The 23,700-nt window shown below is 40.8% G+C and overlaps 1 protein-coding gene across 1 annotated transcript; it reads right to left on the minus strand.

Annotated features, from left to right (window-relative positions):
* Nucleotides 1-10,324: 10,324 nt before the first annotated feature.
* Nucleotides 10,325-15,717, minus strand: LOC6581585 (immunoglobulin A1 protease autotransporter). The gene is made up of 3 exons (XM_044010214.1): nucleotides 15,424-15,717; nucleotides 13,454-13,886; nucleotides 10,325-12,263 (listed from the first exon to the last, which is right to left on the minus strand). Exons 1-3 carry the CDS (start codon nucleotides 15,533-15,535, stop codon nucleotides 10,649-10,651), a joined length of 2,160 nt encoding a protein of 719 aa, XP_043866149.1. The 5' UTR covers nucleotides 15,536-15,717; the 3' UTR covers nucleotides 10,325-10,648.
* Between the last annotated feature and the right edge of the window lie 7,983 nt (nucleotides 15,718-23,700).

Raw genomic sequence — 23,700 nt, forward strand, 5'->3', positions numbered from 1 at the left:
CGTTTATTGAACGGCAAACAGTTAAGCGGACCGCGCGCTGTTTGGCATTTTGTGAGAGCTGCTGCTGTCAGTCAGTTGGTCAGTTAGTCAACAACTCAGTTCAGCAATTGACTTTCGTTTTCCTCTTTTTCATTTCATTTCGTTTCGTTCGTGTTTTTTCTTTTTTTTTCTCTTTCCCATTTTGCATATTGACAAAATGCAGCGCATTCTGCGATGATGCGACAGACGGGCAGACGGATGGACGGGCGGACAGGTGAACAGGTGGACAGGTGAGAGCAGAGTTGCAGTTGCAGTTGCCCGGGCGTTGAGGCATGGAAATTAATTATAATTGGCCGCCATAAATGTGTGCATGTGTGTGTGAGAGTGTGCATGTGTGCATGTGTGCAAGTGTGTGTGTGTTTGAAATGCAAATGGAAAACGTGTTGGTAATCAGCGAAATCAATCAACAGGTGAGCAATTGATGGCCGCTAGCTGAATGGCCAATAGAGTTATCAATTTTAGTGCCAATGCGTCACAAAGTGTCGCCAAGCTGGGCAGGAGTTGGTGGGGATGGGGATTGGAAGCTGGGTGATGGAGGCTGCTGGCTGCAACCTTGGCTTCACTTTTCGAATTTTCAATTTGCTGTTTTCCTTTTGAATGCCGCGCGCAGTGTGTAAAATTTCATTTTATCGCGCCGGACATTAAGGCAAACAAAATAAAGTTGTAGCCGTGAGGCGATAAAGTTTTAAAAATAACAACGTGAACAAGTTGCCACGCGGCTCAAGGTGAAGTGTCGCCTCCGTCTCGGCTGGTGTCATTTTTATGGCCACGCCTCCCTCGCTTCACACTCCCTGTCGCGCACTGCACTTTTACATTTTTATTGTGTTTATCATATATTTAATATGCACTTGTCCGAGCTGCATGTTGTTAATTAGTATGACCGTATAACAAAACAAAATGGTGTGGGAAACAAGCTGGGCGTAAAACCATAATTAAGTCGAAGAAAAACAAAAATGAAATGGAAAACCAATTCAGTTTCATTAACAGCCTAACAACAAATTTACAGCTACTTATGGATCGATAAATTTTGTTTTGGTTTGTGTTAATTAGAAAAGCTTTGCGCAATCTGGTCACACTTAATTCAATTGCAATTAACACTTGGTGTAGATGGTGTTGCAACACAACACAGGCAAACACTTGGCAGCTGCAGCGAGGGCCTTCTCTCTCACTTGTCTCAAGTTCGTTGCCTGAGTCTTTCGTTTCTTTATTTTATTTTTTTTTCTGTTCATTCCGTGAAGTGCATCAGCCGCACGCATTCGAAAAATCTTCCGCATGTCAAGGTCAATTAGCATTCGGCTTGGCTGTGCGTGATAAAAATGTCAAAAGGTTTCGATTGGTATTTTTCAGTTGTTGTTGTTATTGCTATTTAGTGGCTTAGCTGGCGATAAGTGTTGGGCCTCCAGGCACAAGTCCACTTCAGATTGCCAGCTTTGATCCGCGCTGCTCTGCTGTGTCATTGAACTGCACAGAGTTTGTGCGTATTTTTGTCTGTCTCTATGTGTGCGTGTGTGTGTGTGTGTGTGTGTATAGAAAGTGGCTGCGACAATCCTTGGTGATCTATCTTTGTGACCAAAACTAGCAAAACAAAAACTCTATACACATAGTCCATGTCGCACTCGCACTCGTACTTAGCGCTCACACACACACACACTGAAGGAAAAAGTTTTCACTCCTTTCGCTTTCATTACAATTACCAAATACGATTCTTATTTTCAATTTCAATATGACGACGACAGCCACGACTTTAGCACAGTGGTACAAACAGCATAGAAATGCTGGAGTGGGGGTGTTATGAAGAAGGCGTGAGAGAGGTATGTAATGCATATATATATGAAATGGGAAAAAGTTATAGGCTAGATATATAGAATAGAACGGATGGGTATATAATAGATATTTGTATAATATACCAGATATTGTTTAGAAAATAAGAACCTCTAAGCCTTGATAAGCTTTGAACTGTTGAAAATAATTCAACTCTGACTGAGACTTGAAAGAGATTATATATACTATGGAAAGATGATATATATGCTATGTCGGATACAATAAGTATTTAATTTGGTTCAGCTTAAGAGACAATATATTCTTGTATATGGAGATATTCTGAATGATCAGAAGATCTTCTTATATTTATTATATTTTATCTTTATATCTTTGCATATCTCATGCTAGCGAAGCAGTAGATTAGTCATGATGCGATATACCTGATAGTCTTCAGAGATATAGCTAACTTGATTTACTATATAAATATTCGAGTCTGAGCTATCAAATCAAGGCTGTTTTTTCTACTCTACAAACTTTTCAGGTTACATTATTTTAGACTACTGAAATTCTGTCTCTTAGATAAATACCTTAGCCGCTTTAACCACTGTGCGATGTCCATGACAGCCTGCAAGCAGAGAAAAAAGCGAAAAAGAAAAAATAGGAGACTGCGACAACGCAGCTTCAGTTTCGCACCAAATTTGGTGCGCCCGGCTCAAGGAGAAGGAGTAGGAGCCAGGCCTCAGTGCGACTCAGAGCCAGGCCAATAGCAATAACAATAACGGTTAGCGGTTGTTGTTGCTGTTGTTGTTGTTTCTGTTGCCTATTACTGGCTGGCTTAGTCAAATCGTTTGTTATGTTTTTATCTTGATGTCCAGTCACCTTGATTTGTTGTAGAAAATGCAACTCTTGGCATCGCACGGCTACAGACCGAGATGACTGGCAGAGAGACAGACAGACAAACAGACGAATAGACGGGCGGACGGGCAGACGGACAGGCAGAGACGACCCGGCTACCGACGCATAGGGTGCATCCACCGCACACTCGTCGAGCTTTCCCAGATCGGCGATTGGCTCACGTCGTGTGGGTGACGGACTGTCGAAACTGAAAGTGAAACTTAGAATTGAGCGAAAAGGCGATGGCAATAAATCAAGCGTTCATTGTTAGCGAAAAATCAATCAATTTATGGGCTTGTCTAACGAAGTTCAATGCACCAACAACAACACATACACACAGTCTGTGCATGAATGGCCCAAGGCGGGCCAATTTTCGCGCAGTGTAGGCGCCCAGTTGTATGAGCAACAGGAGCAGCTCAGCTCGCTGTTTGTTGTGTGTGTTTGTTTGTTTGTTGCTCGGACGATGTCAGAGTTCAGCGCATGTTTTTTGGGGGTGGTTGGCAAATCTAGAAAAATGCCAGCCACACAGCATAAACAAGTAAGAAGGCTCCAGTCGAGACTGCTCGACTGGGAGATACCCTGAACCCTCCAAGCTGATATTCTAATCATTCTGCACTTCTTCTATGCACACATACATACACATGCGCTTATAAGCACGCGCTCTGCTAACTGCGCAGTAAGCAGCGGCTGCGCTTGGGCTGCGCTGCAATGTGGGCAATATTATGAGAATTTATTAGTTGAATAATTTCTCTTGTAGTAAGAGTATCTTTATGAAACTTTCAGAATGTGTTCATATAGTTGAAAGTGTGTACATTCTAAAGCACAAGTCTCTAGTACTTGAAATGCGTTTTTTACAAATTGGGGGCGAAGGGGGCGTGGTATCCAAAATCTGTAAATTGCAAAATCTTTGTGTCTATTAACTCTATATTTAACGCAAATTTGAAGTCTCCTGGTTGAAAAGTGTTCAAATTAGGCTGAAAAAACAATGTCGATTTTTCGATTATTCTCGATAAAAAAGTTATCGGATGAGTTATCGAAAAAATAAAGCAAACTCGTACTGCCTATGGTATACACGAGTATGCATGCCAAATTTCAGCTCACTAGCTCTTATAACTTCTGAGATCCTTTTGCTCATACGGACGGACGGACGGACGGACGGACGGACGGACGGACGGACGGACGGACGGACGGACGGACGGACGGACGGACAGACGGACAGGGCTATATCGACTCAGCTCGTCGTCCTGATTAAGAATATATATACTTTATGGGGTCTGCGATGATTCCTTCTGCCTGTTACATACTTTTCACAAAACCATTATACCCTGATTTCCCATTTTCAATGGGTTCAGGGTATAAAAAGGCTAAGAAAAAGGCTAAGTAAAAACCAAGTAAATGAAATAAAGCAGACAATGGGCAGACGGTTGGTGCGGCCGTTGTTAGGCCGCAACAACTTGAAAAACAAACAAGCAAATGCCGCAAATGCAGCGAACCAAATGCAAATGCAACATGGTGAAGGAGCGGGAGAGAGATACAGCAGTGAGAGAGAGAGAGAGAGATAGATAGTTGGCGCTCATTTGTTTTTGCCTGTTTTGGTGGCTGTTGTACGAGTACGAATACGAATACGAATACGAGTATTGTCATTATTTATTTATGCCCAAAACGTTTCATTTTCATTTGGCCAAGGGAGTCGCTCGCTGGTGCTGCTGCGGCTGTTGTTGTTGTTGTTGGCTAAAACCTGAAAACTGGGTTACTGGCGCCTGTTTCGGGCTACAAGATCGTGTCATGCGATTTCTATCTTTGTCGTCGGCGACAACCAAATGCTGTCGAATTGCTGAAGAAGAAAAACTCTTAACGAAAACAAAATACAACAACAACAAAAAAAGAGACTGAAATCGAAACAAGCCCCATAAACTGACAACTGGGAATATAGCTGGGACTTTTCAAACTGTGACTGGAACAGGGTCTGGCTCTGGCTCTGGCTCTTTGAAAACAAAAGTAAAGTGCACACATATGTCTATATACATACATACATTATATGTATATATATGTTTGTGTATATGGCCTGAAATGATCTAGCACATGACTCACACGTCGCGGTAGCAGCAAGTCGCAAACGTTTTGCGGCCTGGGCCTGCCAGTCCTCTGACAGCGTCTGGCAGCACAGCTTAGCATCCGACTCCCTCAATTTGCGTTTCAATATGCTTCAGTTTCGGGGTGTCAAGACTATTTCATTAGCTTTGTTGCCAATCTCACACTGGACAGCTAGATAAGAGAGAGAAGGACAGAAGGAGAGGACAGCTAGATAAGGGAGAGAAAAAGGTGTTCAAAAATATAATACATATAAATATAATAAATAAATATAAATAAATTATTTAATTTACAAATATTAAAAACAGAAGGTAATCTTAATTTCTATCATGTCTATCATCTATCTCAGGGAAACAAGAAACAATTCTACTAATATAAATTATTTAAAAAGCTTTATTTTATAGTGGAAAAAAAATTGTAAATTTATTTTTTTTATAATTTATTTTCATTTTATGTAATCCTAACATGTTTATATAATTCATATAATCGCCTTTCATTTCCCTAAAGCGCATGCGAAATTCGTTAAACACATGCGAAATTCTGTTTTTCTCGCTATTATTGTTAAATTTAGGGCTTTTGCTTGACGGCAGCACAATAAAAATAACAACAACAACAATAGCAACAACAACAATGTACAACAAAGTAGTCACGAATTAGCGCAGTTCAGTTTGAAACAGGGATTGAGACAGGGATTGGGGCTGGGTCTGTCCGCCTCTCCTGACTCCCCGTCTCCCACTCCTGCTCCATCTCCATCTCTCATTCGCATAGTTATAGTTGCAGACATATGGCTAAGAATATGCTTCGTTTCAGCGATGCAGCTGTTGCCACATGTTATGCTTTGGCCATAAAACGCATTTTGTTGCAACAGTGTCGCGTTCGTTGCCTAAGTCTTTTGTTTGGCTGACGCATGAGCGAGTGCCCGAATGGACGAATGTCTGCTTAACTGTCGCGCTGATTTATGCGCTTGACCGCACACGACACCTACGCGGCCAGCACACACACAGCGACACCAACGCAAACAGCCATGCGAGGGTGGTCACTGAAGTTGCCCTGATTGAATGTAGAGATAAGAAGAGATTGATAAAGAGAGGAAGATATATAATTATTTATGTTTGCCTGTCATCCTTCTCATACTGCCCTCGTTGATGGAGCTGCCCATTAATATTTCACATGTTTACATAGTAATTTCTGTTGGAGTTTTTCCCCGCAGTTATCACAGCTGATAAGTAGCTTATGTAATAGCCGAAAACGACAAACAGAGAGAAAAAAAAAAAAAAAAAAATGGTCTAAAAGTCGCCCTGACAGTTTAATTTGACATTTCGACCACGGCGAGAGAGTTTGACCGACAGAGAGGAGTGAGACAAGATGACGGAGTGCTTTGGGTTTCTTTCCAATTTTCTTGAGCATTCGCTTAACAAGATTTGCCGTTGTCTCGCATATTGAATTGTCATTTCTTTTGACAATTTAATTTGGATTATGCGGCGGCTACTGGTAATAAAAAAAAAAGGCCAGCCAGACTCCCAAATAGCTGCGAAAGGCAGAAGGCGCAGTTAAAAAGCAGATGTTTATGTGTTGCATGTGGCATGTGGCATGTGGCATGTGGCATTTGGTTGCGAGTTGTTGGCTTGTGTGGCACGTTTCCATTAAAAACAAAAGGCACTCGAAACGCATTGAAGATGTCCACGTCGCCAAAGAGACCCAACGAGCCAAAGCCAAAGCGTATAATAAAAATTATTAATGGCTGGCGAACGTCTTCCATTTCCGTCTTGACCCGCAGTTATGCAAAATGTTAGCCAAAAGGCCACGAACGAAAGCAGCCGCCAATTGTAGAAATGCATTTTAAGTTTGTTTTTTTTTTTTTTTTTTTTCGTTTGCTTTTTATTTTTGGCTAACAAATGATTGCTATTTGGCCAGGTCTGCCAAGTCAGACAGACGCAGTGCGTTTTCCTAGCTGCTGTTGCAACATCCCAGTTGCAGTTGCAGTTGCAATATTAATTGAAAATTCGCATGCGCCTTTTATTTTTCAATTTTTCGTATTTTCAGTTTTGCTGAATTCCAATTTTTTTTTTTTTCCAAATATTTTTTCTTTTGGTCTAAAAATGTTAAAGCAAGTAGGGAAGAGTGCAGCTGATCTTTTAGAGTTAACAGTGGTGTTAGCTATTGATGCTGTGAACTGTTACTGTTAAGTGGTGCAGATGCTGTTAAATTGTTCTGTTAAGTGCTGGCCCTTGCTAGCTGTTGCTGTTGCTCCAAGCTGTTGCTGCAAGTTTTTGCTGTTGCTTGTAGCTTTGTTAGATGCTGTTAACTGTTACTGTTATGTGGTGCAGATGTTACTAGATTTTTCTGTTAAGTGCTAGCCTTTTTAGGTGTTGTTGTTCTTTACTGTTGCTGTTAGCTGCTGCTGTTGCTGTTACTATTGCTGTTAGGTGGTGTTAGCTGTTGAAATTGCTCCTAGCTGTTGCTGCTGCTAGCTGCTGCTGCTGTTAGCTGTTGTTGCTGTTAGCTGTTGCTCCTAGTTGTTGCTGTTAACTGTTGCTCTTGCTGTTAGCTGTTGCTGTTAGCTGTTGATATTGCTCCTAGCTGCTGCTGCTGTTAGCTGTTGCTCTTAGATGTTGTTGTTAACTGTAACTGATATCCTTTGCTGTTAACTATAGATGTTGCTCCTAGCTGTAGTATATTATTTAACACTACCTCCAATGTTATCTGCTGCTGCTACTTCTCATCTTTACCTGTTGCTATTAACTCAGCGCTGTTGTTGCTGAAATGGTAACAACTTGTAGCGGAAGCCTGTGAACGCGGTTACCGCCATTGTCTTCTGGCTGTCTTTTTGATTTTATCTACTCAAAAATCTACAATCAGCCACATGTTGCATAAACTTATTGATTTGCCTGGTTGCAGTTGTTGCTGTTGTTACTGGTGCTGTTGCTGCTGTTGTTACTGGTTGCCGTGTTGCTGTCGTTGCACATATAAACAAATCAGCTGGTGGCTAACAAACAATTGCATAAATCAATTTTACACTAAAGAAAAAGACTTGTTGCTGCTGCTGTTGTTGGTGTTTGTTGCTTTTGTGGCACAGCCCACAGTGCGTATGGCCACAAAAAACATTGTTGCCGCATGTAAATTTGATTAAAAGCTAGTTTTACCACAACGGCAACAACAGCAACAACAGCAACCGCAACAGCTTTGAATGAAGTGCTAAAATGTATTTTTTGGGCGCATTGCTAATTTCAACAGTGTCGAGCACAAATGACGCCTCCATTTATGATAAATGAAAGTAAAAGTACAAAGCACTTACACTTCATAGATCATTAGCGTTACTTGTGGACGCCGCTGCCACTTGTGGCTGCCACGCATGCGTTCAATGAACCACACCAGCAGCAGCAGCAGCAGCAGCAGCAGCAGCAGCAGCAGCAACAGCTGAGACAGTCAGTCAGCTCAGCTGCGAGGCAGCTAGGCAGCTAGTCAGCTGCCATGTAAAAGTCAGCGTCATTAAAAAATAGAAATGCCCCGCTGCCAACGTATAAAACTTGTTCTTTCACTTTCAATGTCACGCCAGAGCAACAACAACAACAACAACAACAGCACCAGCAACAACATGTTAAGAGACTTCAACAGTAACAGAAGACCTTCAACTTTTCCACCTCCAACTGAACTGGGGGCCACTTGTGCCGCTGCCGCTGCTGTTGCCGCTGCCGCTGCTGCTTCTGCTTCTTCCGGCTGGAAATTAATTGCGGCATAAACCAAACATTTTGCGAGTCAATGTACGTAATTTGAAAATCGTGCCAAAATAGTTGCAAAGCCAATTGCGACGGCTGCTGCTACGGCGACTGCTGCTGCTGCTGCTGCTATAGGCTACAGGTGCGACGGGGTCTAACGATCTGACACCCCCGCAAAGTGCTTGACTATTCGAGTATATGAATATCGCTGAGTACGAGTATGAGTATTCGTTTAGTTTGCCTTGCTTTTTTTCTTTTTCCTTTTTTCCTTTTTATTTTCGTTTTGTTGCTGTAGTCATTTGTCTGCATGTCGCTTTGTTGAATTGTCTATTTGTTTGCCAAAAAGTGCCATGAAGACAACTTGTTGTTGCTTGTTTGTTTGTTGTTGTTGTTGTTGCTGTTGCCTGAAAGCAATTTCATTTGTTGCTGCTGCGATTGTGGCCGGGGCTGCGGCTGCGGCTGCGGCTGCGGCTGCGGCTGCTACAACAAATTACTATCATTGCTGTTAATAGTTCATTAAGTCACGGACGGTAGACGTGGCGCATGTGGTACGTGAAACATGAAACATAAAACGAACATAAAGACCTAACTGCCACAGCTCCCCTCCTATGTCTCTCTCCCTCCCACACACACACACAGACACACACATACACCAAAGTTGCAGAATAATTGAGTGAACGGCAAAGATTAACAATTCAATTTTGTTGTTGTTATATTAAGTCATCAATTAGACAACACACAAAACAGATCTAATGTTTAACAAATTTAAGTACACAGTCGGAGGCTGTAAAGCGCTCATAATTCAATAATTGAACTTTTAACCATGGAGCTGTTGTCTTTGGTTTGTTTACTTACTTACTATGGGTATATGACTTTTGGGGAACTGAAGTGGAAAAGCAGGTTAATAATACAGTTAATAGTATGCTAGTTAAATGTTAGGCACTTACAGCAGAGCCTCTACGAGCATAACAGTAATTTGTTGGCATTATATGCCAATTAGTCTCCATTCGACATTAAAATGTTGTGCTACGATTAGCAGTGGGAATATGTATATGCTTAACAGAGATCTGTTGGTATTGGATTCCAATTAGACACAATTCTACATTTTAATTTTATACTTTGAGTTTTATTATTTTATAGCCCAGTTTTCGATTCAAGTTATTTGAGTTACGTGCAAATTTTTAATAAAAAAGTTAAAATATTTGTATAAAATAATTATTCACTCTAATTTCTTGGAATTTGTTTTATTTTTGTAGTTTGAATATTTGATTTGTGGTCATGAAATGTGTTTTGTTTATGGCTTTATAAAATCGTTGGGTTACTTATTATTATTAATTATATTTGTACTAGGTCTATAAAGCTATTTTATAAAAGAATTAAAAAAAATATATTTTGGAAGTTTTTGGAGGATAGATTTTAGTGGGCATATTATGATAATTAAAGAATTTTTAAATCAATAAAATATAATTATTTTTTAGATATATTATTAATAATAGGCATATAATATGTATATAAAAACATTTTTTTTAGCTAATATGTATTCTTAACTACAAATTTAATTTTATACCTATTAAAATTTTGGAATATAAATTTGGAAATAATTTTTGAAATTTGCAATTTTATAAACAAATGAAAATGCTCGACTAGAAAATACTTGTAATAAGCATAAGCAATTTTTTTTTGTGGCATCGATATTAAAAGTTTCTTTTTTGTTTATAGGTTTTTTTTATAAAATTGTTTTTTTTTTCTTGAGTAACATTTGCTTTGAAATTTTTAATGTCTCATTTTTATTTTTAAATAGAAAAAAAAAAAAAATTAATTTATGGCAGATTTTATTTTGATGCCAAATGAAGATCAATTTAATTGGGTAAAATCTAACATATAATTTACATCGACTTTGGGATAATAATAATAATAATAATAATAATAATAAATAAAATTATGCTCTCAAATCAATAAAGATCTTGAAAGCAATTATGAGGTAGTAAGTACTCTGCATACTATGTATATAAGAATATATAGAATAAAGTTTTTGGGAATGGAGAACTAGCTGCAGCCGAGCCACGCCCACCGGTCACTAGCTCTTTGCCTGAATTGTGTACTTCGCTTTTCCTTCTGCTAGCTGGTAGTTTCATTAGTTCACTAAATTAACTCATCACAAATTCATTACAACAGATTTCACAGCGCTCGAGCAGGTGCCCGGCACCTTGGCCCTGGGCGGACGAGCAGACGCCCAGAGCGCCACAGCTTGTATGAGTTTTCAGCTCCTGGCTGCCATAGTTGTCCATGTTGCGCCGGAGCCAGGGTGAAGTGCGTCGCGAGTCGCGCACGGTGGAGGTGTTCGAGTTGCGTGTGGCCGAGCGCTGGGAGTGCAGGGAGGCTGCTGCCGAGCCACGCCTACCGGCGAGCTGTGCCAAGGCCGCCTCCAAGTCGCTGTCATCGTATTCCGTAACAACGACATCGGGCGACAGCGAAACGGCGCTGGGCGTGTTCAGATGACTCAGCGGCTGTATGACCACATCCGTGTCGCTGCTGCTGGAGGAGATGCGCGACGGGGCACGCGATGCGGACGGGGATGGAAGAGATTTGGTCACGGCTGAGGCAGCATTTGGCGATGTTCGCTCAGGTGAGGCGAGTGTCTGTTGAGTCATAGCCGTGCTTGACTCGGGCAGGATGCGTGCACGCTCTTCCTCGGATTCAATGGCATCTGCGATAAGGGCAGCACTTGTCCTAGTTGCCTGTCGCAGGGGCGTGGCATGCGTGACAGCTGGCGTTTGCTTCGGCTCCACCACAAAAGTGCCGGCACGTGCCACAGTGGGCGTTGGCGGTTTACTGCCGCTGTCGGCTTTAGGGCTGTGCAGCAGTGAGGTGGCAGTTAAGGGCGTGGTCAACAGCAGCGCCGAGCTGATGTCGCGCGATGAGTCCAACGCGGACTTGTAGGTCGCACCCAGCTGAGGCCTGGACTCAGTTGGCGGTTTGGCAAGTGGTTTGGTCTCTTTAGCAGGCTTCGATCTCGCGGGTTTCTGTGGCGCTGCTTTGTTCTCCTTCTGCTTGGGTCTCACTGCGTTCACCTCGGAGTGTCTTCGACTGCCTGGCATGGCGTCCCGTTGCTCTTCCCTCTGCTTCCTCGTCATCTGCAGATTTGAGGTGGATCTGCTCATTGGCCGCTGTGGTGCATCGACGACTGGGCGCAGTGCTGCGACCAAGCTGCTGCGCCTCACCGGATTATAGCTTGGCTCCTCGGGCAGCACGTCGGGCTGGCTCCTGGCCCACAGGGAGCGACGTGCCGACTCCACGCGACTGGCACCTCGCGTGCCCAGATTGATGCGCTCACGCTGTGGATTATAGTCGAAGGCTCGAGGGGTTGTGCCAGCCCCGCCCACATTCGAGAGCCTGGAACTGGCACGCGACACGCTCGTCGGTTGCTCAGCGCCCACGAACTTGGCATAGTCACGCTGACCCTTGGGCGGGGCTGGTGTCAAGTGGCCGCTGGAGAGGTCTGACTGGGTGCTCGATAGCGAGGTGCCGTCACTAAAGTGTCCATCGTAATGGCCGGGCTTATCCCTCAGGCTCGTGTAGTCCTTGTAGACGGAAAACTGATTTTGATTGCGGGCAAAGCTCTCGTAGGGCCTAAACCTATGGCCCTTGGCCAGCAGATCGGCCAGCTTTTCCCATTCGGTGGTGTTGGGGCGACGCTGTTCCTCCTGCTCGGATTCTCCCTTACGCTGCCAATGACTATTGCAGGGGAGTGTGTTGTCGGTGTGTGTATGTGTGTGTGTGTGTGTTAATAAGGATTCATTTTGGTTTTTTTCTTTAAGTATTTTGCTTTGTATTAGATGTTATGTGTGTGAGTTTTGATTTGCTGAAACTCTTGTTAGGGATTGATTTATGGCTAGGTGGAGCATACGTGAAATCGGCATTAACAGGTCTTTAAATGTGCTTTGAGACCTCTACTTCAGCTGGGAATAAAGGAAGGTCAAGCCTTAACAACCGTTTAACTAAGTTTCTGGTAACAATTAACTTTTATATATAGTAAGAAAATTTTAAATTATAGATAAATTAATATATGCATTTATATAATGAATAAATTATGAAAAAAATTAAAATAAAATAAATAAATAAAAAATAATAATAATAAAATAGTCCTAAAAAATATTTATTATCTATAAAAAACGAATATTTATTTTTATATTTAAAATAAATACCCAAATATGTATATATTGTTTTTACAATATAAAAAAAATTTTTTTATATTAAAAACAAAGAATATATAATTTTTTTATATTAAAAACAAAAAATAATTTTTTATATTAAAAACAAAATATATATAATTTTTTATATACATTCAACAAATCTTATGTCTCATTGCGTGTTTATTTTATTTTATTTTTTTAATAATAATTTAATACTATATAGAAAATCGATTTCAGACAGAGTCAGACTGATACAGTTTAAATACTTCTACAGTTCCTCTCTCACAATCCATTGAGCAAGAGTTTACCACAATGAACTTTGGCATGCCAAAGTTGTATAAAGATATAGCAGTGTATATAGTATTTAGTATATATGTCTAGATATCTTTATGATTTACCAATACTACGCACAAGACTTGCTGCTGTTGCTCTTGTTAGCCGCTAGCTGAATAGCTGCTAGCTGGCAGTAATAAGAAATGCAGAGTATATGATATGTACATGGAGATAAAGGTTATTTATTTACAATTTACATATTGTTGACGAGAGAGAGAAAAAGAGAGCAGTATATATATAGATATAGATAAAATAAGTATATTATATATGAGATATTTATAGGTTTAGTTTGAGCTACGGTTTACTTTCAAAATACAAAAGCCAAAAGGTACAAACTACGCGACTTATTGCAGTTTCTACATTTGATGCAGTGGTCTCAACTACGGTCTCTACGTAGGCAACGGGGTGCACTCGATGCGTACTTACTCCACGGTTGCCTTCGTCTCCGCATTGCCTGTCGTTTCGGCCACCACTGTAGCGGCCACCACTGTAACGACACTCGCCTCGCTCGCCTGGGCGCTCAGTCCGGCCAGCTCCTCGAGCGAGGGCTTGGGCGTGGGCGGCGCCTCCTCCTCATTGGCCAGCGCCCTCTCGATCTCTGGCTCGGGCGTTGAGGTCTTCAAGCTATCGCCATCCGGCTCCAGAGCAGGTGTCGGCGCTCTCGATGAGCTCGTCTCCGTATTCTCAGCGTTCGTCTTGCTCTCCAGGTGCAAGCCCTCCATTACCTTGTGCTTGGCCTCCTCCAGTGCTTCGCTGCCCTCCTTGAACGCACTGCCCAGCTCGTTGGTAATGCCCGCCACGGCTGTGCTGACTGTCTCCTTGGCCGTGTCCATGGTCGAGCTAATGGCCTGTGTGGCGTCTGCAAAGGCACAAAATGATTGACAAATTGTTCAAATCTATTTATGTGGCCATAATTGAGTGGGCCGTTGGCGTAATTGTCAGCAGGCCAGGCCATTGACCCGCAGCTATCAATTAGACTACAATCGATTTATTTCTGATATGTGAGCACTGTGAGGACGAGGAGATACCCTGTGTGCAAGTTGCATGTAGATCGATTTGATAGTATGATAATTAAGCAGCAATTGCTTAATGATATTTATTTAGATCTAGTTTTCAGACGCACTATATGAGATTTTCATGAGCACAGCTGCACAGTTAGTTTATAGGTAGGGTATGACATAACAGGGTGAAGAACTTTATGAAAACTTATATATAGGCATGCTGTAGAATTTACATATATCATAATACAGTAGAGTCTCGATAATGTATACCGAGCTAAATAGAAAACCGGTATAAATCGACAAAATTTTCTTTACAAAAATGTATTCTCGATAATTATCGATAATTTGAATTTCTGTGTAAGTCGAAAAAAACTGAACCCCTTGCCATTTCGAATTGTCGGAAATCAATTGGATTTTATATTTATATGCTCTACTCTCCATGCATTCCTTACTCATTCTATGAAATATACAATAACAATATTTGTTGTTAAATATAAAATATATAAAGTTAATACAGGATATTTATTCATACTTCATATCGGCTGCAGACTTTACATATATCATATTATTTTATATTTTGTTCCCAAGTATTCCTTATTCGATCTGTGAAGTACACAATGCAAATATTTCACTCTTGACTAATAACTTTAGGCAAATAGCAAATCCCAACAGGATTCTCGACACAACTTTCATAAATCTTGCTCTGACTCTCTTCGTAGCCCAACCCGTAATTAGTTAATTTTACCATCTAATTAGATATGTTTGCTAGTTGCTCAACAGTCTTTTTTTTTTTTGTTCTCTAGTTTTTCTTTTCAACGGCAAATTGATTCAATCAATCAATGTGCCATTTGCCCTAGCAAAATGCCCAGCAACACGTACGCTCCTCAAACTCAATATGCAAATTTCGCGTTTTTTTTTTTATTATTTAAAATAGAAGTCGAGTGCTCCAATTTGCTGGTCACGCAATAAACTCGTTTTTCTTCATATGCTATTCATATAAATATGTGTGTGTATGCGAATATATTTATGTGAGAGAATGTATATATATGTATATATTTGCTTATATATTGTTAGTCCTTGTAGAGCAACGTCGCCTGGTCAATTGCCCTTGATTAGTTGGGCATTATTATTTTATTATTTTAGGCATTGGCTCATTATGTCAACTGTTTATGTGATGGCCTAACACAATATAAGGCGCGAGTTCAAAGGTCAACTACGTTACTTTCATTACGCTAATGAATGATGTGCTTCAATTGATTTGCTGTTGCGCCCAATGCAAATATTAAGTATACGCACAGGCTCGACTACAACTGTGTGTAAATATTGAGAAGTGCAATTTTAAATGTCAACCAAACACACACACACACACACACACACACACACACACACACACACCTGCAACTGCCGCTTCGCCTTGCTTTTGAACATCGCCTGCCACATGTGTGGCAGCTTTTAGCATTTCGCTGCCAGCCGTTGCAACCATCGGAGTGCTGCTGGCGCAGCCCATGGCTGCTCTCTCTCTCTCTCTATATATATATGTATATATATATCCAGGAGTATATATAGAACTTTACACCTTTGTTTTGTAGTTATTTGAAATTCATATTGTAGCGTCAAGCGTGCTATATGTAAAAGCAAAAGTTGCCAATCTCAATATTAGAACACAACGCGCCCGCCTTTGCTCACGAACTTAACGCAACTGACGAACTGACCCGAAAGTACGGTCAGTCAGGCTTTGGTCATTTAGCAATGGCAACAGTACTAACAATATCAGCAACAACTACAACAACAACTACTTACTTACAATGAGCACTCGTTGTCGTCGTAGTGAAGCACGCAACAGGACCTTTTGGCCATTCGTGTGTGCGTTTGGCAATTGAAGTGAACCAAATTGTTGAGGTCATGCGCGTTGGGCGCACATTTTATAGGGCTAAAGGGTTTTCGTTTCGCTGTTCGCTGCAATGGCTAAAAAAAAAAAAAACATACTTAAATGGGCTAAATAGGAGTGTTCCGTGTGTGTACTCTGACCACTTCTAGCGTGTCTAGATGGCGTGTCTGACTGCGCTTTCCGCCAGCCGATAGGTGGCGTGTCAGTGTGCTCTGTATGTGTGTGTGTGTGTGTTGTGGCTGCCACATATGACGTAGTTGTTCACTTGTTGGTCTAGTTTGTTGGGGTTCTATGACAAATGAAAAGAAAAACGGGAACAGTTATGGTTATAGGGTAGGTCGCTGGGTATATACAGTTATATGTGGGGAGACGGGGAAACATGAGTTGCAGCAATTATGTATGAAATGAAAATAGAATAGGAAGAAATATACCAGATACTTTTAATATATGAGACGTAATATTTGTATAAGTAAGAGCAAAAACAATCATAACTAAAAGTAGATGGACTGATTTTGGAATATAAGGAGTATTTGATTTGTTTATTATATATTATATATTTTGAAGAATGTACTTCATGGAATGTGCAGAGTATTATTATTATTGCCAATAAAAATAAAAACAGTTGAACTTATTGAGGGAGGGCTGGAAGGAAAATACTCTCTTCTGTCCATTTGATTCTACATAAGCTATAATTAAGCATTTATTGAATGCCCCTTAGCCATTAAACTTTACGCTAGAATCTGGCCATTATGTAGCTTTGTCTCTGCCAGAGCTAGCTGTAGAAAAAGCTCTTACGTATTCACAAGTTTAGCCTTAAGTCTAGCAACGTCTGTAAACATAATTTGTATATTTATAATATTATTATATCCTCTACAAATCAATTAAACATCTCAAGGTTAACTCATATTGTATAGAAATTGTCAGCTTACCTCAGCAAATTACAGCTAAACTGTTTCCATAAAAATAAACTATCTTTCTATGATTTATGCTGGCAATTGCACTACGAATAAACTAGTTTATGTTCAAGCTTATCTCAGGTCATTGTGCCATCTGCTGGCTAAAATAAACTAGAGCAATTATCGTAATTCGTGACTTTAACCTTGATCAAATTGTGCCACTAACTGTTTGAGTCTGTTATAAGTCAGCTGCTCATAACAACTGCAAATCGATCATCATCAAAAGAGTTCCATGACACAAATATAAATATATGAATGTAAAAAAAATATATATATAAATATCATTTATATAATTTTAAATGCTAAGAACTTGTCCTCGATTTAAACAGATATATTGGTATTTTAAAAATAAATATTTTTTTCTCATTGTTAGTTAGTGAAGCTAGATAAACCCACACACAGATGCAGATACACTCGAACTAAGATCGCGATCTTCACGCTGGCTGAACGTTAAGATTGTGACGTCTCGTCGCGTCTTGTTGTTCTTTTTGTCTTTTGCGAAAATTGATTTTTGATTTATTTTTAAGTTGCTTGCTTTTGGTTTAGTTTTTACTCTGAGCTGAGATCTTTAGCTGCGATCGCCCGATTGAAGTTGGCTGCGTTTGCAGCTCGTTGGGTTCGTCGAATGGTTTGCGCTTTGTTTTTGTTTGTTGTTTTTGCTCGTGATTTATGTCAGTCAGCGGCAGTGACAGCGCTTTTCATGAGCCAATAAAGTTGTCCATGTCGCTTTGTCATATTCATATATCATTGCCATACACCCGGCGACTTATGTCACATGTTCCGCTCTGGCTCTGGCTCTAGCTTCAGCTTCAGCTGCGGCTGCCGCTGCGACTTCAACTTGGAGTTCGATTTGAGCGCCGACTGACTTTGACTGGCTGGCGAATATGAGTGCTCCAGTGGAGAGTCTGCGTAAACGAGGCTCTTAAGTGCGCAAGATCGAACTGTGGACTTGTGCACGCGGTGACAAAACACAATTCACACAGCAGCAACAACAACAACAACAACAGCAACAAAACTTTTGAAAAACTCGCATATAAATCAGCGCACGCAGCTGGCCAACGATTCATTAGACTTCGTCTTATTCGGGTCCTCCCGCTTGTCGCTCTTGTCTCTCTTATTTACCTGACGTTAATTACATAAGCTAAGCGGCGCTTAATTATGTGCTCAACAATAGCAGCCAAGTGCTTCAACTTCACATGATGTAATGGCCCCCCCTGAAATAGGTATGCGAAAGTCAATTGTACCCTAACCGAAGGGACATTCAGCTGGCTGTGTAGGGTTGCTAGAGTGACTTAGAGGAGTTCCAGAAATGGAAAAATAAGGCTAAAGTTGAAAGTTAGTGTATATTAGAAAGGTTTTTTATGTCTCAGCAGATTTTAACTAACCTCCAATATCGCAAAGTCTGAAGTAGGTATTGTTCAAAAGCTTTTGTGTTAGTAAAAGCTCATGCAATCATGCTCTGGAGAGATCCCTAATATATTTTAACCTCTTATGTATGTAATTTCTAGTTTTAGTGTAGTATAAGTATTTTTTTGTATCAAATATGAAACAATATATTTTTCTAATTATGTGAGTAGAAGCTTAGAAAATATGTTTCCTTAAGATCTAAAAACCATATTAATTTAATTCTAAATTCTATTTAAGCTCCTGCTTTTTAGACCCGTTGAGTATTAACAATCAACTTGCTTATTGTCTTACTAAAAGCTCACGCAGCTTATGTTGCAAGAGCTAAGAAGCTCATTGATATTGCAGAATGTATAAAGCTCTCAAAGTTCCATAAAGCATACACGAAAAGCTGCTGAAAGTAATGAAAGTTTTATTTTTTCTTCAATCAAGCAGCATCTTAACTATTCAAAAATTAACTCTATGTACCATGGAATGCTAGAGTATTTATATTTCGACATACGTTTCATTCTCCCCGTTGCCGTTATTTATAAATATTCACTTTCAATGGTCGCAAGAATAATGGCAATTGTGTGGCAGGTAGACAAACTCTGACTGAGAGACAAAAGACGATGGACAGCTTCCTTTTGCAATTTGTACGGTCTTTGTCTTTGGCGACAGCTTCCTCAAAACACGCTTTGAACTTGGCTCGTAGATTGCACAAGTTGTTGTTAGCTGGTTGCTGGTTGCTGGTTGTTTGTTGGCTGTTTGTGCTGCCCCCGAATGGGGCATAAATTGTAATTATGCCTGCCACCGTGGCGAACAATAAATCTCCAAGTATTTATCGTGCAACATGACAGAAGTGGGTCGTACCTGGGCTGGGATACAATTGCATTCAGCGTCTATCCCATTTATGTATATATTTCTCTTTATTTATTTTGATATTTTTTGTTGTTTTTTCTTTTTTGCATATGGGGGAGTTACGAACAATCCAAATAAAATCAAAATACGAGTTTTGTTGTGCGCGGGGCCAGTCAACAATCGAAAATATTTTAAATGCAGTTATGACTAAATGCAAAAGTTATTTCTGATTGTTGTTGTTGTTGTTGTTGTTGTGGTTGCTGTTGCTGCTGTCGCTTAAAATTGTGCGCATAAGTTGATACATGAAAAGTTACTTAGAGTCGGGCGGCCTTTAATTAAAAGCGACAGGTTTCTCTCCTTCTCGATCTCTTCGCTCTTCAGCCCCCGCTTCCCGCTCGGCTGCATCAAACACACACATTCTGCGTTATTTGCATTGATGCAAGTTGCAAGTTGGCAAGTTGCAAGTTGCAGTTATTGTAATTACATATGCCGCGCCCCAATGCCTGACACACATTCGACCGCGCTTCGCAGATGCAAATGTGGAGCTCTCGCTGCGCCCCCCTCTCAGGCCGATCCCCTCTGCTTCTTTGATTCGCGGCCAGGCGCCAAATTTATGTAATCAGAAACCAAAGCTAAAGGAAAATCAAGCACGAGTGCTGTAATCGGGAATATTCGACTAGAACATACATATCTAAGTGCTGACATATACTTTGGCAATTAGGTATTTCCAATATTTGCTAAATTGAGGAGATGGTTGGGGATTGTAGTGAAGTATATTTGTATAGAGCTTAACGGTGTTTTTAGTATTTTTTGGATATTGGGTAACTCAAGTTGAAGATCGTATTCTTTCGATTCTAATTGATTTTCGGGTATATTAAAAGGTAATTAATTATGTCTAGATCAAACTTGATCTTTGGCGCAGAGAGACTGTCAAAAGAGCCAAGTCTATAACGGATTCTTGAATCTAGGCTTACATAAGTACGGACGTGGAGACAGGACTATCTTCACTTAGAGGTTTCTCCACTTCAGAATCTACTTTATAAAATGCTCCCCACCTCCTCCGTCATAGTACATACTCTTGAACCAAATCGATCATACCCCCAATACCCATTTTCCTTTGGTTGCCAGGGTATTCAAAAGATACTTCATGGCACGGCATTAAATTGCGAACTGCTTGCGCTCTGATGATGTCAGTTTTAGATGGCCAAAAAAAAAAAAAAATAAAAAAAAAAAAAACCTAAGCAAAAAGGTTATCGATGCCTCAAGATCGCCAAGCGAGAAAAGGCAGAAAATTTCACTCGTAATGCAATCGCACGCAATGTCCAAGGCCCAAAGACAAGATCAAGACAAACTCAAGGGAAAGCTTGGCGCGACGTTTCTAACCAAGCACCGATCGCCAGAGTTTCTTTACTTTCAACTTTAATTATATATATATATATTTTTTTTTTTTTTAAATGTGATAGAGGGAGAGGTAGGGTGGGTGAGTCTGAGCAGAGCATAAATCAAATGCTGCTGGCTAACACTTGGACTCGGACTTAATTAAAAGAAAAAAAAAAAACGAACTGTAGCTGAGCGGGTAGAATAAAATATCATAAATCAATGCAGTGCGAAGGCGAACGTATAAAATTCAATTTGTAATCAAAACTCAAAAAAACATACGCCCTATAGAAGAAGAAGAAAAAGAAGACGAAGCTGAAGCTGAATCTCAAAAAATACCGCAAGTCTTAGAACAAATCAGCGCATAGGTAGAGCTCTATGGAGGAGCAGCAGCTTCTAAGAATGCACTACAAAGGCAAGAGCGAAAGAGATAGATGGTTAGAGAGGGGGAGTGGGGGAGTGGGAGAGTGGCAGTTTAGACCACGCTGATGGCCATAAAAATGAACATGCCAGGCGGCTGTCAAAAAGGCAACGGCGCTCTTCATGAGACGGCTACTCAAAAAACTTAAAAAAAAACCTTAAAAAACTAAAAAATATTTATACATATATAGATGATGAGAATATAAGAAGAAGAAAAAATAAATAAGTTAAGAGTGTGTGCGCTTGCCCGGTTCTTTCTTTCTTTAGTCTTTTTGGAGTGACGTTTCGGGCTTGGCGTTTCAAAAGAACAAAGCAACGAGTGCCGATGTGATTGGGAGGCTGTGCTGTGCCCGCGAGCTCTAGAGAAGGCCGCGTGACGGATCGTGAGTGCCATATGTAAGTGGATCGAGTGTTGGCCTCAGCTATGGCAGGTTAAGAATCGGGCATCATCGCTGGATGCATTTGGAGCAAGTTCAACTTGAGTCTGAACTGTAATGTGAACTAGTTTAAGTTGAAGCATCAGATTGTTCTAGTTTTGTCGTTGAACTTTAAGTGAACTATATTTAAACTAGTTCATATGCTGTCAATGTATAGATGCTAGAGTCACGGATTGTAGTAATATCTCTGAAGAGTCTCAAAGGCTTGTCGTGAATTGATGAATTAGTTGAATTGAAGTAGCTATGAGCTAGTTTGTTGGGATATTCTTGTGGTTGTGTCCAGTGAAGACATTGTACAGTTACTTTCGAACTAGTTTTTTCTAGAAATTTTATTTTGCTCTTTCAAATTGATTCTGTATAGAGAAAAAGCTATGTCTTTGATATGAGCAGAGCCACATAATATTCTGAAATGGATCTTGGCTTAAGGCCTTCGAATTTCAGGTCGTTCACAAGCATTAGTCGTTCGGAACTAGTTTTGGTTAAGCCTACATATTTATTTTACAAATATCAAAACATAAATACATAAGAACTCTTTAAACCTGCATACAAATATAAATTGACAATCAGTGGAAGAATTTTCATCTAGCTTAACATTTCTTTGAACCGGCTCTAGTTCCAAATCTAGCTCTCATGATCTAGTTTGTTGTTGTTCATGAACGATAAAATTGATTGTACAATCTCATTTGTAGTAGTTCAATCGAAGTTTATATAAACTGCTTATAAGTTAGAGCCGAAGGCCATAGTAGCCAGTGCTGTTAAAATTAAGTTAGATCTTAATTTTTAATTATATCTAACTTTATAAAATAAAATAAAATAAATAAACTGCTTGTTCTTATATTCTTATGCTAGGTAAGAATTTTAAACTAGTTCGCAAACCGCCCGACAGACACTAGTTCCACATAGAAATTGGGCTACCCAGAGATGGCCATGTCCAGCTCTAGCCTCGGGCTGTTGGCGGAATGTGGAGTGATGCCTGCGCTTCATTTGACTTCATTCCACTTGGCCACCGTTTGGCTGTGTTTGCGCCACTTTAACCTTGGGGGGTCTGGGGCAGAGGTTCTGCTGTTGCTTCCAGCTCTTGCACTACTTCTGCCCCTTCTGCTTCACCTACCGTGTTTTTTGCATGCCGCGCTTGACGCTTTGTGCAGTCTGCAGTCGGTGGCAAAGTGATTGACGTCTTGCGCTAACGCTGACTTTTCTCATTTCTTATTTTCCTTTTCAATTGGCCGATCGCATCAAATTGGACTTGCAACAGGCGGTGTCAAGCTGGCAAGCTGGCAAGCTGCAGTTGCAATTGCAATTGCAATTTGGCTGGCTGACTTTTGTGGGTCAGGGTCAGGCAGACAAATGTCAAACTAACACATGCAACACGTGGCATCAACAGTTGCAGCCAATTGCCGAGGCACGCGATCGAACATAATCGTGGTGCACATGTACATATGTGTGCATATAAACATGCATATTCACTTTCTTTACATGCTGTGAGTGTGTGTGTCTGTCTGTCTGTGTGTGTGTGTGTGTGTAAGTTTATCTGCGAGCTGGCAATCAGCAGCAGGCGACAGTTGCGGCTACACCTACTTGCCACCGCCCGTTGCAGCGCGTCTGCTGCATGATTTATGGCGCATAATTTGCGTGCGCATGCGCAAATTGTGGCACAACCTTTTTGCATTGTCCCTGCGCTCGCCTGACAAATGAGCCAAGCGAAAAGTGTGTCACCTGCATTCTTGGCTCAGACGCCCTCGACTCGCAGCGACTGATTTATAATTTCATTGAACTATTACCAGAGCTGAGAGGGAAACAACAAATGCAGCAGCAGCAGGAGCACCAGCAGCAGCAGCAGCCGCAGCAGGAGCAGGCGCGCCAAATTGATTAACAATCAAAATAAATCAATACACAGCCCGAGAGGAAAAATGTGTCAAAAACTTGCAACAAGCAAATTGCGATTGCAACACTTTCGCTGCACAAGCGTTTTATTTTTTGGCTCGTTTCTTTTTGGCGCTTTTCACACTTGATTTACATTTTAAATTGAAAACTGAAACCGAAAATCGAGCCACACAATTTCCAGGCCGGCAGGCATGAAAACAGCAAGACGAATTGGGCGACATTGTCAGGGCGAGCTCAATGGAAATTTGCTGTGTGAGACTGATAAAGCGATCAATGGCAGGTAGAGCGCTGCACTCTACCGGCTCAGGCTACCCCCCTCTCTCCCTGCCCAACTCACCTTCCTCTTGTTTCGTTTCAGCTTACAGGTGAAATGTCAAATCGTCTGCATGAACCATGCTCGTAATTTAAGTCTTAATCGTCCACGCCATAATGTTGTTAAGCGTCTAATTGAAGTTTCACTTTTGTT

Source organism: Drosophila mojavensis, unplaced genomic scaffold, assembly GCF_018153725.1.
Source record: "Drosophila mojavensis isolate 15081-1352.22 unplaced genomic scaffold, ASM1815372v1 contig_74, whole genome shotgun sequence".
Lineage (NCBI taxonomy): Eukaryota > Metazoa > Arthropoda > Insecta > Diptera > Drosophilidae > Drosophila > Drosophila mojavensis.